Genomic DNA, 16,152 nt, shown 5'->3' with positions numbered 1-16,152 from the left:
CAACTCAAGGCCAGTATGTGCAACTTAGTGAGATCCTGGCTCAAATAAAAAGTACTATATATATATATAGCTTCATGGCAGAATACCCTGAACTTGAACTCCAGTACACTCCCCAGAAACAAGGAAGACATGCCCTTGGGCTGGAGGTTATAGCTCAGTTTTGAGTGCTTGCCTAGCATGAAAAAGGCTCTGGGTTTATTCCTAGCACCAAAAATCAAACAAATGCCAGATTTGAGGTCAAAGAGATAGTGATGCTAGAATAGTTAACAGAGGGCTGGGCTTAAAGTTTAGACCATACAAATATCCAAAATCCAACTGTTAACACAGAGGTGTAGGTTGGAATTGATCACAGAAAGGTAATAGCGGCCCAGATGCAAGGTCAGGATTGAGGATCCTCAGAGAATAAGGGCATTGATCACAAAGTGATTAGTAGAAGCCTAGTTTCAAGTTCAGATCAGAAGCCAGTTAATGGTGGAGTATTTTGCAGAAACCTTGGTTTGAGGTTTGTCTGGATGGATACTGGTGGAATAAAAGTTAACAAAGCCCAGCTTCAGGCTCGGAGCAGAGAACCTCTCTGAAGGTAAAGTAATAGCACTCAGGTGCAAACTCAGAAAAATACTATGGATCAGGTCACAGAGGCCTGGCTCTGAGGTGGAATGGCTAACTGAACTCCAGGTCTGATGTCACACAGGCACAGTTGATAAAAGAAGAGTTCACAGAGGCCCAAGAACAACCAAGAACATTAATTTTTATTCTTTATTATTTGTTCAGTATTTATTTCCCCTTGGGTTGTAAGTCAAGAAAAGTATCACCAAGATGAACTCAAAGTAGAATGTTGACTCTACCACCTCAAAAATTTCACAAAGATGAAACCCCCAAATCATGCACAATAATAATCATGACTAATCATCCTGAATCCAGACTGAATAAAGGACATGAAGAGTGAGGAAAAAAAGTTAGAGAAAACTGAGGTTCCCCAAGTACCTTGCTGTCCACAGACCTTGGCTGAAACAGCACCTGGTCGGCCTTGAAAACTGTAGCACAGAGAAGCACGCAGCTGACCTGAGCTGCTGTCCTCAGGAGGGTGACTTCAAGCTTGGCCCTGGCTGGTGTCTAGGAATGGACATTTCGGAGCATTCCCGTTGTTCCCCCAGATGTAATGGTCCACTCTGCCTAAGCTGTTTGACAAGGAGTGTGGCTTATGCTGAACACTTACTTTCCTTCTGAGGCTTGGGAACCTGGTTATGTGCCAGGCAAAGGTGCCTACCCAACCAGTCCAATAAAAGCCCTGGGCATTGAGTCTCCAGTGAACTTCCCTAGTTGGCAGCATGACACATGTATTGTTACAACTTGTGACTAGGGAAACTGAGCACACTGCACTGGTCTCCCCTGACCTGGCCCAGTGTGCCATTTTCCTTTGCTGATATGGTTCTGGAGCTTTCTGCTAGGACCAATCAGAGCCACAAATACAACTCTATGCAGAGTCCTATTCATCTTCCTAGCCAATCACTGAGCCTACAACTACTTATATGACCTTGACCATGTGAACAATCCAGTTCAGGGATATCCTTATCGCATAGCACTTACCCCAAGGTTTTATCAGGTGGAGGTGCTGGTCAGAAATGGTTTGGGCTGCAAGTAACCATATCACCCAATAACAGCACCCTGAGCCAATGCCAGTGGTTTTCCTCCCTGAATCAGATCGCTGGTGTCAGTTCTGTAGCTTGTGGTAACTCTGGGTCATCAGGCTGGAATCTCTGTGACTCTGTGGGCCAGCCCTGAGGTCCCAAGATGTATACCATTGTTCAGATTGATGTATACATCCTAATGTGTAGAGCAGCAGGAAGTGCAGCTGGAGCAAGAGCCTCCGTGATATCTTCCAGTGATTCCTGCCATCGACATGGATTTGGGTAATTTTACCCTGCCAGCACCCATCCAAACAGTCTCTCCTCACTTGGGGCTCCATATTGACATCACTTTTCAATTTCTGAGCTGTTCCAAGGCTTGTATTTGGGCCCTGAGTGGGCATGGGAGGAGATCGGGTGGACTGGAAGAGTTCCTGTTGCCTCCATCTCAGGGTAGGACCCCCCCCCCCAGTACAGTCTCAGGACCCTGCACTGGCTGAGTGCTCCAAGAATTCAACACCTGCCTGCGGTAGTGGAGAACACTTATAATTTCAGCACTTAGGAGGCTGAATCAGAAGAATTGTGAGTTCGAGCCCACCCTGGGCTACATAGTCAAGGCCAGCACAGGCTACAGAGTGAGACCTTGTCTCAAAAAACTAAAAACCAAACAAGCAAAAACAAAACAAAACAAAATACCTCTGCTTTCTGCTGTGGGAAAGAATCCAGGGCAGATGTTTGGAGCCCACCAGGCAAGGGCTGCTACATCTCAATCTCTGTGAAGAGCTGGCAGAGTCCTGCGGCACAATATCTTCAAAGCCCAGGAAGGAAATCCAGCATCCCTCACTCATTTCCTCCACTGCTGCCAGGCTACACCCTTCCTCTGCTTAAAATCACCTAGTGGCTTTTTTCTCACTCAGGAAGAGGCCAGAGTCCTCATTGTACTTCAAGAAGCCCAATAGAGGGGCTGGGGATTTAGCTCAGTGGCATAAGCGCCTGCCTTGCAAGCAGGCAGTCCTGAGTTTGATCCCCGGTACCAATAAAAAGGAAAAAGACAAAAAAAAAAAAAAGAAGCCCAATAGCATCTGGCCTGTTTGACCTCATGAACTACCATGCTGGGCTCAGCCATATTCTGGCCTGTATGATTATCCTTTGGCCTTCGTGCTGGCCTTTCTCCATCCAGTGTTCCACACACTGTGGCTCCCTCTGTTTCATTCAGGTCTCTGTTCATTCTCTAGGTTCTTCCCTAATAACATCATCAAGAAAGCCCAAGAACCACTTTTACACCTCTCCTTTCATTCGTCACATCATCTGTCTTTCACTGGTTTATTATGTGTAGATGTTTCTCCTCAATTTATTAAGCTTATTAAAAATACTACACTTGATCTTAGCCAAAAGACTGAGAAGTGATTATCCTCAACTCATCATAGGGTTATGTGCCAAGAAGCCCATCATAAACTGAAAATATTCTACAGCAAACCAGGAACATGCCTATAATCTCAGCACTTGGGAAGCTGAGGCAGGAGGATTGCTGTGTTTGAGGTTAGCCTGGGCTACACAGTGAGTTCAAGACCAGCCTAAATTACAGAGTGATACCCTGTCTCAAAAAAGAAAAGAGAAAGAAAGAAAGAAGCAAAGCCTACATCAAAATGCACTGACTATATCTAATCTAAGCACAACTAAGCCAACACAAAGCCTGTGGTATGATGTAGTGCTGACTCACTTCAGTCACTTGTTGATACTGTACTGAAAATGGAACCAGACAGGCTATATGGGTACACTTGTCCACCAATGGGGAGTAAAAACCTCAGATAGTTGAAAGGTCACAAAGTGAAACACATTAAGGCTGTGTTTCTGCCTATGGCCCCTTTCCCTTCCCTAGGATGCAAAGCTATGAAGGCAGGGATTTCTGTCAGTCTAGGTCACAGGAGTGTCCCCAGTGCCTAGCACAGCTCCTGGCACAGTTGGTGCTCAATACTGTCTGCTGGTGGCACGGCTATGTGACCACTGTGACACAGCACTGAGTAAGTGCTTGCTGGGTGAATGAATGGAGGACTCACTCCACCTACAGCGGCTGAAGCTGTCCCCTCCCTCATAACACCTCTTGGCTGACTTGGGAGCTGGCCCTTACCACAACCACAGGAACTTTATTTACAACACAAGGCTAGGGCAGAGTCAGGGTGGCACCGGGGACAGCACAGGGCTGGGACAACCCTACTTTTGCTCCCGCCTCCAGACGATGACCATGCCACTGGCGTCACTGGAAGCCAGCAGGCTCTCGTCACAGTTGAAGCTGACGTCAAGCACGGGTGCGCTGTGGCCCTGAAGCTTGTTGACAGCAGCCTTGGCCGCTCGCTCCACGTCGAAGAAGTGCACACACATATCCTCACTGCCTGTCACTGTCCGGGGGAGAGAGAGGCTATAAGGAGGTGCCAGATCCCTAGCTGGGAGCTCATGTGGCCGCTCAGTTCCATGTGCAGAGTGGAGGACTCTGGGGTATTTGGGGGTCTGTGTTTGAAACATTTGGAGGGCATGATTAGTCACAAGACCCAGGAAGTCATGGTGTTGGGGTGTCACCAGGTCTGGCCCTAACCATCCTCTAGCCACCCAGGCTCCTGAACCCCCAGAACTCACCCACACAGGCCCCCTGGCGGAAGGACATGAGGGGGCAGAAGATGCTGCGCACGGGGTGTGAGCTCTGCTCAATGGGGAAGCTTCTCTTCAGCTGTAAAGTCCCCTCGTTATCCACCACCCTGAGTAAAGGTCAAGAGGTTGGGTCAAGGCACAGCATCAGTCCCAGGGGATCATCATTGGTGGGCCAGTCTGCCACCCCTAAGCCTGAGTTCTTTCCAAGGTTCATAAAATCCTGTTTGTTTTACTGTTTTGTTTTGATACAGGGTCTCACTCTGTTGCCCAGGATAGCTCCAAACTCCTGGGCTCAAGTGATTCTCTTGCTTCAGCCTCCCAAGCAGCTGGGACTACAGACTTGTACAACCATGACCAGCTGAACGCTAGTGCTGAGATGATGGCATGCACCTCTCTGTAGCAGCTGCTGTGCAAGTTTTCGACAGACTAGACACAGTATCTGTTGACACAAATGGGAGCTCTGCAGTCTCGTTTATTCCTATTTTTTTCAGAATCTAAACCATCCTGTCATCAAGACAGGAACAAAAAGAGGAAGTGGGTATACAACCACTCTGTCCACCCTGTGAAAGGGGCATAGCCACTAAAGAGAATGAACTTTAGCTGGGTGACTGGGGTTTCCCAAAGCATCTTCTGGGGAGAAAAGAGAGATGTGCCTGAGTGCACGAGGGCCATCTCTGGACAGCATGCCCCTCTCTCAGAGAAGTGGGAGGGCATGTGCATGCTGAGACACTGCTGGGGGAAGGCCAAGGTAGCAGATGGAGGGAGTGCGAGGGGGGTGTGATGTGGTGCTGCCCACCTGTGATTCCAGCACTGGGGAGGCTGAGGCAAGAGCACAAGAGTGAGCCCAGCCTGGGTTACATAGCAAAACTCTATCTCAAACTAAACAAATGAACAATTCAAACAAAATAAAATGAAAAAAAAAATCTTAAGCATATACTTGAAGTAAGAATTTAAGAAAGTATGTATCTACACAGAATTTTTTTTGGTGTGTGTGTGTCAAGGATTGAACTCATGAGCTTGCACTTTCCAGGTAAGTGCTTATGCTGCTGAGCTAAACTCCTGGCCCTACACAGAAATTTTTTAAAGGGGAAAAATAATAAACTATGGTACAATAGCCAGGAGTGGTAATGCACATCTGTAATCCCAGCACTCGAGAGGATAAGGCAAAAAGATTGCTGCGTGTTCAAGGCTAGCCTGGACTACAACAGTGAGTTCAAGGTCAGCCTGAACTGTAAAGTGAAACTCTGTCTCAGAAAGACAAAAAACAAAAATAGTATAATAAAAACATATTTCGGGGCATGGTCTTCAGGCCAGATTGCATGTTGCTTGGGGAATTTTTCAACATATGAAGCCCAGGGCCACCCCAGAGCTTCTGAAATCACTGGCCCAGAATGGTCTGGCTGTGACTTTTTGAAGCGTTTCAGGGTATTCCAACACATAGCCCAGACTGAAAGTCACATTTGTGTAACATGACAGAGGCAGGCAAGGAGATACTCCTTCCAAATGTATTTTTTAAAATGATAAGGGTCTGAAACCAGGCATTGTAGCACAAGCCCATAAACCAAGCACTCAAGAAGTCAAAGGATTCCAGGTGTGATGCCAGCCTAGAAAAGTTACACAGCATTCAAGACAGTAAGACTCTATCTCTAACAAACAAAGTAGATGTAGCTCAGTGGGCAGAGCATATGCCATATGGTCAAGGCCCTGGCTTCAATCCTCAGAGCTGCAAACTAAACAAGCACAATGAATCAAAAAAACAGAAAGAAAACAGGCCTGTGCTATCAGGGGACCATGTTCTTTTTTCCCCCGCTTTTTGCAGTTCTGGGCATCAAACGTAGGGTGCTGGCACATGTCAGGCAAGCATTCTACTATTGAGCTGCACTCCCAGCCTAAGGCTCTGTCTACTTAAGTGTAAAATGGAAGAAATAACAGTGCTTGCATCACGATCCGTATGAGGACTACATGAGGCGATCCAGAGAAAGTGATCTGCATGGGGCCTGTCCTCCATGTGCCAACTGCTGTCCAGGCATTTGCTACCGCTGTTATTCCACTGCTGCTACTGGCCTTATCGTTGTCATCTTTGGGTATTGCTGTTGTTATTATCATTAGTTCTAATACTGGGCCTTGTGCAAAATAGGCAAGTACTGTATGACCGAGTTATATCTGCAGCATTGTCACACCCTGCTATCAGGAGACAGACTCCTGGCCCAGGCTGATGGAGGATGGAGAGCCCACCTGTACAGAAGCAGCTTGTTGAGGCATGTGTTGATAAGCAGCGAGGGGTCCCGAGCCTCACGGCTGACCCAGGAGCGGGCAGAGATGCTGGTCACTGGGCTGCCTTCGTGTACTACCAGCCGCTTGGCTTTTGTCAGCTTCCCTGCAGTGGTGGAGGCAGGAGGCAGAGGTAAGCATGAGGTCTAAACCCTGGGAGACAGAAGGACCACACCCAGATAAAAGGCTGAGGCCTGCCTACCTGTGGCCATGTCAAAGAGGAAGGAGAAGACACTCCCACGGTCATCGCCTGCCCAGAGCAGCCGGCCAGGGGCATCAAAGGACAAAGCTAGGATACGGCCTGTCAGCTTGCTGGAGCCACCCTTAACTTTCTTACCAGTGGAAATGTTCATTACATGTATGTTGTGCTTGGCATTCCCCACCTGTAGGGAGAACAGGCACACTCTCATACCATACCTAGCCAGTTCCTCCTGGAGTCTGATCACAAGAAGTGGGGTGGGGGGAGTGGGGAGGTGCGGCAGAGAACCAGAAGACAACCAAGGCACCTGCCTTGCCTCCTAGCCAGCCCCCCACCCCGCCACTTTGGACTTTTTGAGACGGTCTTGCTATGAAGTTCAAGCTGACCCTGAACTCATTTTGTAGCCCAGGATGGTCTCTAACTTGCAACAATCCTCCTGCACCAGCTTCCCAAGTACTGGGATTACAGGCTTGTACCACCAGGCCCAGTTTAGCCAGCCTCTCTTGAAATCTGCCTAGGGGCAGGACAGCAGTTTATGGAACTAAAGGAGTCTCAGAGCCATAATGCCACCCCTTAGCCAGTCTGAGAACTGTTTTACAATCCAGGCCTATGATAAGCTAGTTTTGCCCGCACTTGATCGATAGCTCCTCTTTGGGGATCCTGAGGCTGCTGCTCTGAATGGAGAAAGGTGCTAAGCACCGGCTCACACTTGGTCACCCAGGCCAGACTCTCTATGGCCTTCCTGCCCTCTGAGAAGCCTGTTCTGGAACGTGACCGCAACAGAGGGATGAGCTCGCAGTCATCATCTTGTTCCCCAGCAGCAGCCCCTGCAGATGGATAACTGTAGGACTCTGGCTGATAGGCCTAAGGGGTCCCAGAGCCATGACTCCCCCACCCTCCTGGAGTCTACCCAGCAAAGCCACTTGAGACTACAAACTACTCTGCCTTCCCACTTGTCAGGGTTCCTTCCTTTGAACCCGACCACAGCAAGGCTACTGTGATGGGCCTGGGGGGCTCCTAGACCTTCTACTCGATGCCCTCCCACAGCCCCATGGTGAGCGGGCTCCCTGGAGCCTGACCACAGTGAGGTTGTTGTTGACAGGTTGAAAAGTGCAGCAGAGCAGTTCGGCGCCATCAGGGTCAGGGATCTCCCGGATGCAGCGGCCGTCCTCAGAGGCCCAGATGCGCATGGTGGCATCAAGTGAGGTGGACACAAGGATGTCATTGGAGAGAGACCAAGCAAAGTCTGAGACACCACGGGTGTGGCCTCGCAGCACACGGAGCACAGTGGGTGGGGCAGGTACCAGCTGGCACAGGGAAATGCTGCCATCCAGGGAGCAGCAGGCCAGGCGGTGCCGGTCATCGTTGGCGAAGCGCACCCTTGGGACTGAAAAGGCAAGGAGCCATTTGTAGGAGTCAACACGCTTGCTGCATGCACTTGTATAAAAGGCTCTGACATAGGATGTGAGCCCACAGCACAATTATGGTGGCTTTCCTTGGCCAATTGTAACCTCAGATGGCTTCCTGCCAAAATGTTCCCCACCTCTCAGAGGGCACCTTGTGGACTGTAAAAGTCTTCTGCAATGCAAAAAGGCTCCTGCTGTTTTAGCCAGCGAGCACTTTATAGTCACCAGGTCTCTCTGACACTGTGCACCCACCCTGCCCACTGTGGAGTTTTCTCGCAGCAGCTCTGAACCCTTCCAAGGGACTCATGAGCCCAAGTAGCCTGCTGCAAAGTGCTCCTCCACATTTCCAAGGAGGTCCTTCCTGGTATCTAAAGTACTGAGACTGTGGAGCACATCACAGGGAGCTTCTGGGTTTGCCTAAGGTGCTACGGGTGGTAATTCCTCCTTCAGAGGGCTACCTGGGGCCTTGCACTCTAGAAAGACACCTTGGGCCACTGTTCGGACAAATGTTTAGTGATAGGACCTTCCACCCCCAGGCTCACCTGCCTCATCCACGTGTTGGTCAAAAACATGGTACATGCCAGCAAAGGCGTAGTTCTCACTCAGCGATGTATCACCGGCCATGGCTCGACTTGCCTCAGCTGCTGACGTGGGTACTACGCTGCCGGGAGGCCTGGGCCCCAAGCAGAAGAGTGACAGGAAACAGATGCAGGTGTTCAGCCCATGATGCCCCTGTGCCCCTCTCAACAACTGCCACCCTCAGTTGTCTCTGTTACATACCTGTCTTCATAGACCGCTCGGTTCATCTGGGCCTGCAGCTGGTAGGATCCACGGCTGACGGAACGGCGGTGCCCACGGGCACCTAGAGCTCGAGGATCATCCTCAAAGTCCTGCAAGAGACAGACTCAGGGTGGATGCAAATTAAAAATAGCTCCTGAGCCAGGTGTGGTGGCGTGCACCTGTAATCCCAGCACTGGGTAGGCTGAAAAGAAGGATCACAGCAAATTCCAGGTCAGCCTGGCCTAGGAAATGAGTCCAAGGCCAGCTGAACTACATAGTAATATCCTGTCTCAAAAAACCATAAACAACAAAACAATCAATCAAAAAAACCTCCTGAGAACTTTCAAGGTCTGGAGTCTTCAAAAAACATCCAGAACTTGGCCCTTTCTCACCACATATGCCACCATCATTGCTGGCCTGCAGTGCTGCAGTGGCCCCTTTACTTGTTCCCCCACCCTTGCTCTGCTCAGCACATAGTCAACATATGCTAATGTGTTCAGTATTTTGTTCACTGCACAAAGGATAAACACTCTCATCTAGAAAACTACTCACTTTATTCAGATCTCCGCTGTTACCACTGCAGAGCAGTCTTTCCTGATCAGCCTCATGGCTTCCTTCTGCACCCCCCCCCAACTAGTCCTTTGTGTGTGTGGCTCTAGGGGCAGAACCCAGCACCTCACACACATTAGGCAACTGCTCTGCTGCTGAGCTATATACCAGCCACACACACTAGGCCCTTTTCTCTCCCAACTCTGCTTTATTTTTCCATCATAGCATTTCTCAATACCCAGCATGGTAGTTATTGATACGTTTATCTAGCATGTTTCACATATTTTTCTTTTGCTTTGTTTTGTCAGGCTGTAAAGTTCAGGCTGGCCTTCAGCTCACTTTATAACCTAGGCTGGTCTCGAACTTGCAACAATCTTCCTGCCTCAGCCTCTGGAGTTATTTTTTTTTTTGTCATTTATTATGTGTCTGCTGACGAAGTTGGTGTATCTTTTTGTATTCTACTGACCCTAAATCCCAGGAACAGTGGCCTGCTAGCACAGGAGCTTAATGACACTGGTGCTCAATGTGAAGGCCTGCCAAGGCCCACCAGCTAAACCCGGCTATAAAGCAGCAGGTTGGTTGTGGACAGGAGCTCACCTCCATGCGGTCCAGGGTGGTGCGGCTGCTGCGGATGATGCTGTTGCTGTAGGCACGAGCACTGCCTGGCTCAGAGAGGGGCCCGTAACGCTGGCCCAGCAGCTGGCCTCGCAGCCTCAGGTACTGCCGCCGCAGTGCTGGGGGGTGCCCAGCCTTGGCATTCTCCCGCAGCAGCTGGCTGCGCCGACGGATATACTGGGTCCGAAACTGTGGAAATGTTGGTGTGCGGTACGCGTTGTATCTGCAGAATCAGGAGGCAGAGCAGGCAGCAGGCATAGGACAGAGGAAATCAATCAGCTTGGAGCAGAGGGCAGGAGAAATGAGGTGTGTGGCAGTGAATGGAGTCAGGGTGGCAAGAATGATCGATGATAGTGTTGGGGGTTCCTCCTAGTGCTGTGATAGGGGTGATTCAGCAGTAGTAATGGGCATCATAATAAGGTCAGTATGGGGATGAGAGTCAGTCTGCAGCTCTTCTGCAGTCAATATGGGATGACAGTGCAAACAGTAACAAGGGTCAGTCTAGCATGGTGGTAGATGTCAGACTGGCACCACTATGAGGTTATTATAGGGCAATAGTGCAAGTTAGTATGAGGTGCAGCAACGGGGCAAGCTGGGGTAGTGATGGTAGTAGGAAAAGGAGTGGGGAGCAATAGTGAGGGCTAGGAAGTTGCCAGCCTAAAGCTCCATCCTGCTCTCCCCAAAACAGCGTCTTTTTCGCTTGCTCATATCTGCCTGCATTTTCCCAGCATGCTCTTTGGGACCCTCTCCAGCTGGGCGTATTCTCTCTGAAGGTATGCCCCCATGGTCTACTGCGCATGTTCATGTTCAGCATGCCCACTCAGCCCCACTTATGCCATTGCGCATGCACCACAGTAAGTTCTTTTCCCTTGGGCTCAGACCCCACGCCTCACCTCGCGTCCACTGCTAAGACTTGCTGCCACACCGCGGCCATTCCCTGGCCTCCTCCTCTGGCGTGTCCGCCCCGGAAGCCTGCAGAACAAGGGCTGGGAATGTCAGCGTCCCCAGCGAAGGGATCTAGTTCCGCCCCTTCTACCAGGTGGCCGTGATACCAAGTCCCTCCATGCTGGAAACGTCGCAAAATTCCATCGGGTTGTTACTATGGTCATCACCTCAGCCCTGCCCTTCCTGGGCAGCACCCAGGTGACTCACAAGAACAATTCATACCTGACCCGCCTCTCCCCGTCCCCATAGCAACGCTCCTCCCCCAGCCTAGCAATCCTGGTTTGATGTTCCCGACCCATCTTGCCCCTGCCACCCTCCGCCTTCGGTTCTTGGGTCCGAGAGCATAGCCCAGGATTGAGGACCACCTCCGGGGCTGCCTCCGGCTCTCGAGGCCCCCGGGGCGGCCCTGAGACCAGTGTCACCCGTTTCTTCTGTCTCTCCTTTTCTCAGGTTCCAAGCAAGATGGCCGCCTGCTGCCAGAACAGGCTGCGGAGCACAGAGTGAATCGATAGAATACTTCCCAGGGCGTGGGAGTCTTGCAAGCCGCGGACAGTAGCTTCCGGCACTGGACGGAGGCTCCACCCCTTGAGTTCTACCCACTCCTTTGTAACACTCAGTTTCCCAGACTCATTCTTCCTTCTACTTTTGAAGACAGGATCTCTCCATGTAACCCAGGTTGGCCTCGAGCTCAAGAGCCGCCTATTTGGCCTCCCAAGGGCCGAGGCCCAGACATGCCTGGCTCACCCTTCCTTCTTGTGCCTCCTGCCTGTTTTGGCTCCTAGGGTTTAGAAACACAGAGGAAAGCACTGGACCACATTGGCTACTTTTCATGACTAGCACAAGCTGACATGAAATCTGAAGCTGGGGCTCTAATTTCAGGGGACAAAATGGGATGTGATTTGAGAGAAAGCCTAGGTGCCTAGGGATGACAAGGGGTGTGCTGAGGAAGGTAGGTCAGTAAAATGGGAGTCGCAGAGCTGAACTGTCACTGGGGTAGGGATACTGCATCTCCATTCATTACCCCTGGAGTTTCTTACAAAATGGGTAGGTGCCGGTTGGTATGTGGGCTCCTAATTTGGAGTTCACCGTTTCCTAATGGGAAAATGCTTGCCTTTGAAGCCAAAGCTCTCACAATCCCGAGGTCTTCATGGTGACAACTGTTCATAGTCTCAGTCAGAACTGAGATGCCCGTAGATGGGCAAAAACCTCAAAGGTATAGTAATACAAGTGTATGGTACTTGTATAAAAACCACCACTAAACTCAATGGATTGGGGCCCTGGAATAATGTTCAATGTACAATTGATCATCTTGGCATGTGGCTGTGCAGCAAACCCAGGGCCTTGTGCAGGATAAGCCTGCCCTCTACCACAAAACCTGCACATACAGACTCCATCAAAAAAATTGTGGGGAGTAATAGTGGGAGATTGAACTTGGGGACTTCACACTGGGTTACATCTAAACCCTTTTTATTTTTTATTTTGGGAGAGGTTTGCTAAACTGCTCTGGCTGGGCTCCAACTTGCTATCTTCCTGCCTCTGCCTCCCCAAATCCTGGGATTATAAGTATGTTCCACCATGCCAGCTTACAATAAGTCTTTGATAAACAGGTCCAAGAACACACAGTGGGGAAAGGACAGCCTCTTCAGTAAGTGTTGAAAAGCAGATATCCACATGAAAACTAGTCAAATTGGACATTTATTAAGTACCACATATGAAAATGGATACAAAACGGATTAAAGACTTAAACATAAGATCCAAAAGCTTTAATAATGTTCCTAGAGGAAAAAAAGGCCAAATGCTTTTTGCCATTCGTGTGAGCAATTAATTTTTTGAATATGACACTAAAAGCATAGGAAATGAAATCGAAAATAATCAAATGAGATGTCAACATAGTTTCCACACAACAAAGAAAATCCACACTATGAAAAAGCAAACATTACAAGGAAATATTTTCAAAGCATTTATCTGATAGAGTTAATATCTAAAATATATATAACTCATGTAACTCAACAGCAACGCAAACAAAGCAAAAGAAAAAACATTTCTTCAAACACACACAAATGGCCAAAAGGTACATGAAAAGATGGTCAACATCTTTAATAATCAGGGAAATACAAATCAAACCCCCAAAGAGATATCACCTGCATATTAGCTAAAATGACTCATAGCAGGCAGGGATACAGGAATCCCTACACTCTAGGAGGCTGAGGCAGGTAGATCTCAAATTTCTAGCTCAGCCTGGGGGCAACTTAGTGATCTAGCAAGACCCTCTCTCAACATAATATACAAAGCCTGGGGATAAAGGTCATTGTGAAGACCCTGGGTTCAATCCTCACTACCATCAAAAAAAAAAAGTTATTATCAAAAAGTCAAAATACAGGCCAGGTATGATGGCATACTAATGTGATCTCAGCATTCAGGAGGCTGAGGCAAGAGGATCACTGAGAGTTCTAGGCCAGCCTGGAGACTGAGACACAAGAATCTCAAGGCTACGGACAGCTCAGACAATTTAGCAATCCCCTATCTTCCAAATCAAATCAAGGGCATCCACATGGCCCTTCCTGAGCCTCACCAGCCCTCTACAGAGGCCTCCTCCTGCATGGTCTTCTAGGACCTGAGGCCCACGGCTAGGGTGCCTGAACCAGGACTGAGAAGAACACCCTGGAGCCAAGGATGGACACAGTAGGGAGGTGCTGCTGGAGCCCCAGAGCTTGGCCAAGGGCCCCTGAGCTGCCCAGGAGCTGGAGCTTGATGGAGGCTATCAGGCAAAAGCTGTAGGCCAATAGAGCCACCCAGCCTGCAGGCCCAGGCCAGGGGGGAAGAGGGTGCTGCAGAGACTGCAGGCTGCCCCTTTCCAGGGGCCTCCATGGGGAAGGTGGAGACCCAGCACAGATGTTTCCAGGCCAAGAAACTGGAAGCCCACTTCCACTCCTGTGGGTAGGCCCACCGTGTCACCATCCTGTGTGACCCATTCTCTGGCTACTCCAGGGTTACAGCTACATGGAGTTCACTGCCCAGTGCTTAGCCCAAAAGGACCAACTTCTAGGCAGGGATAGGTCCATGGACCCCAGGGGTTCAGGGGCAACCACCATAACAGGCCCTGGGCTCTGAGCATACAGGTAGAGTAGGGACCAGGGAAAACTGTCGGCATGGTCCTTGCCACATCTGGGGATGCCTGACTCTGCGTAGGTTGGGGGGATAGGTCTGAAGTCAGCAACTATGTTCCCTGGGGACCGTTTTGTTCCAGATAGGCTGGGCTTGTGTGGCTAGAGGGCACCAGGGCCTGAGGCTGAAGCTTTGTCACATGGCCTGCGGCTGGCCTGACCTCGGTGCCATGGGGCTTTGAGCAGCTGAGGCAGGAAGGGAAGGGGGCTGGGGAGGCCCAGGTAGTGTGGACCTCTGAGCTCTTTAAACTCACACATTTTAAGGAAAATGAAAGCATTTGTGTCTTAACAGTAAAATGCCAGGAAGCCTGACCTGAATAGACAGGGTCTCACTATGCAGTTCAGTCTGGCCTTGAACTCCCAAGGATCCTCCTGCCTCAACCTCTCGAGTGCTAGGGTTTTAGGCATGCACTACCATGTCCAGTTTAAATTTGAGGTTTTTTAAAAGCAAAAATTAAAGATAAAATTTTAAAAGGGCTGGGAGTGTAGCTCAGTGCAGAATACTTGCCTTGTATAGTCAAGGCTCTGGATTCAATCCTTGTAATGTTTTAAAAATCAAAACACACCAGGCCAGGTGGCACATGCCTTAGTCCCAGCTACTCAGTAGGCTGAGGCAGGGGGATCAGTTCAAGGCTAGCCTGGGAATTTACAGAAATCCAGTCAAAATAAAATTTATCAAAGGCTGGTTTATTGGTAGAGCATTTGCCTATCATGCATAAGGTCCTGTATTCAATCCCAATGCTGCCAACAAAACAAAACAAAGCCCCCAAAAGTCAGGCCAGGCCTGATGTCATACACCTCTAACCCCAACACTCAGGAAGCTGAGGCAGGAGGGGATTGCTGAGTTCATGAAGAAACACACATTGTTGGTGGGAATGTAAATGGGAAGAGCCATTGGGACAACTAGAGGTACTTCAAAATGTACAACTACTGCTAGTCATGGTATACATCTGTAGTCCCAACTATCTAGGAAGCAGAAGTGAAAGGACCACTTGCAAAAAATCATTCTTTCCAGGTGAAGAAGAAATAAAAACATTCCCAGATGCCACCAAAAAAAGGACCATTTGAGCCCAGGAATTCAGGACCATAGCCAGATCCTGTCTTACCCTCCCCACAACAAAGTAGTTACTATAGGATCCAGCAACCCCATTTAAGGAATAGTTTCAAAATATATGGAACTCAGTATCTCCAAGGGGTATCTACTTTCCCATTTTTATTAGAGCATTATTCACAAACGCAAGGATACAAAAAAAAAAAAAGGAGCTGCATATGTTGACACAGCCTATAATCCCAGCACCATGGTAGCTGAGGTAGGATGACTACAAATTTGATCCCAGACTGGGCAACTCAGTGACTTAATGAGAACCTGTTTTAAAGTACAAAAACGGGTGGGGTTGTGGCTCACTGTGAAGACCCTGAGTTCAATCCCCAGTATCTCCCCTATATAAAAACAAAACCCCCTATCTAAAGACAAAACCAAAACACATTAAAAAAAAACTACAATGTCCACAACAGATGAATGGCTAAACATGGTACAGTATTTTTTTTGGGTACTGGAAATGGAACTTAAGACCTTGTGGTTGCCAGGTAGGTGTTATGCCTCTGAGGTATATCCCCAGAGGGTTTTTTTTTTTTTGAGACAGGTCTTGAACTCACTGTGTAGCCCAGGTTGGCCTCAAACTCATGGCGATCCTCCTGCCTCAGCCTGAGTGCTGGGATTACAGACATGCGCCACCATACGTGACCTCATATTGTCTTAAAAGAGAAAAGTGCCACATAGAACATACATGAACCTAGAACACATTTTAAGTAAAATAAACCAGTCACCTTAAGATAAAAACATTTCACATGTCGTATTCAAAAATTTTAGTTTAGCATAGTGGCACATGCCTCAACATTCAGGAGACTGAGGCAAGAGGATCCCAAGTTTTGAGATCAATTTTGGCTTTACTGTG

At 49.0% G+C, this 16,152-nt stretch overlaps 1 protein-coding gene across 1 annotated transcript; it reads right to left on the bottom strand.

The window, feature by feature from the left end:
• Window positions 1–728: 728 nt before the first annotated feature.
• Wdr13 (WD repeat domain 13) lies at window positions 729–11,607 on the bottom strand. Its single transcript, XM_003462558.5, has 10 exons — window positions 11,399–11,607; window positions 10,982–11,060; window positions 10,071–10,311; window positions 8,925–9,034; window positions 8,687–8,817; window positions 7,818–8,125; window positions 6,742–6,922; window positions 6,504–6,645; window positions 4,257–4,375; window positions 729–4,021 (listed from the first exon to the last, which is right to left on the bottom strand). The coding sequence occupies exons 2-10, from the start codon at window positions 11,020–11,022 to the stop codon at window positions 3,837–3,839; spliced, it is 1,458 nt and encodes a 485-aa protein (XP_003462606.1). The 5' UTR covers window positions 11,023–11,060; window positions 11,399–11,607; the 3' UTR covers window positions 729–3,836.
• Between the last annotated feature and the right edge of the window lie 4,545 nt (window positions 11,608–16,152).

The sequence above is a fragment of the Cavia porcellus genome, unplaced genomic scaffold, assembly GCF_034190915.1.
Source record: "Cavia porcellus strain 051 isolate PalLab524CR breed Dunkin Hartley unplaced genomic scaffold, mCavPor4.1 scaffold_3, whole genome shotgun sequence".
NCBI classification, from domain to species: Eukaryota; Metazoa; Chordata; class Mammalia; order Rodentia; family Caviidae; genus Cavia; species Cavia porcellus.
The sequence above is the reverse complement of the archived record's forward strand: the minus strand, read 5'-3'. Positions and strand labels throughout refer to the sequence as shown.

Excerpts from the sequence above, each read along its gene's own strand:
- Wdr13 (XM_003462558.5), bottom strand. The coding sequence starts at position 11,022 with ATGGCCGCGGTGTGGCAGCAAGTCTTAGCAGTGGACGCGAG. Across the intron at positions 9,035-10,070 it reads CCACCCTGGACCGCATGGAG|GACTTTGAGGATGATCCTCG; the intron begins GTGAGCTCCTGT and ends TGTCTCTTGCAG. Across the intron at positions 6,923-7,817 it reads TCAACAACAACCTCACTGTG|GTGGGGAATGCCAAGCACAA; the intron begins GTCAGGCTCCAG and ends TTCTCCCTACAG.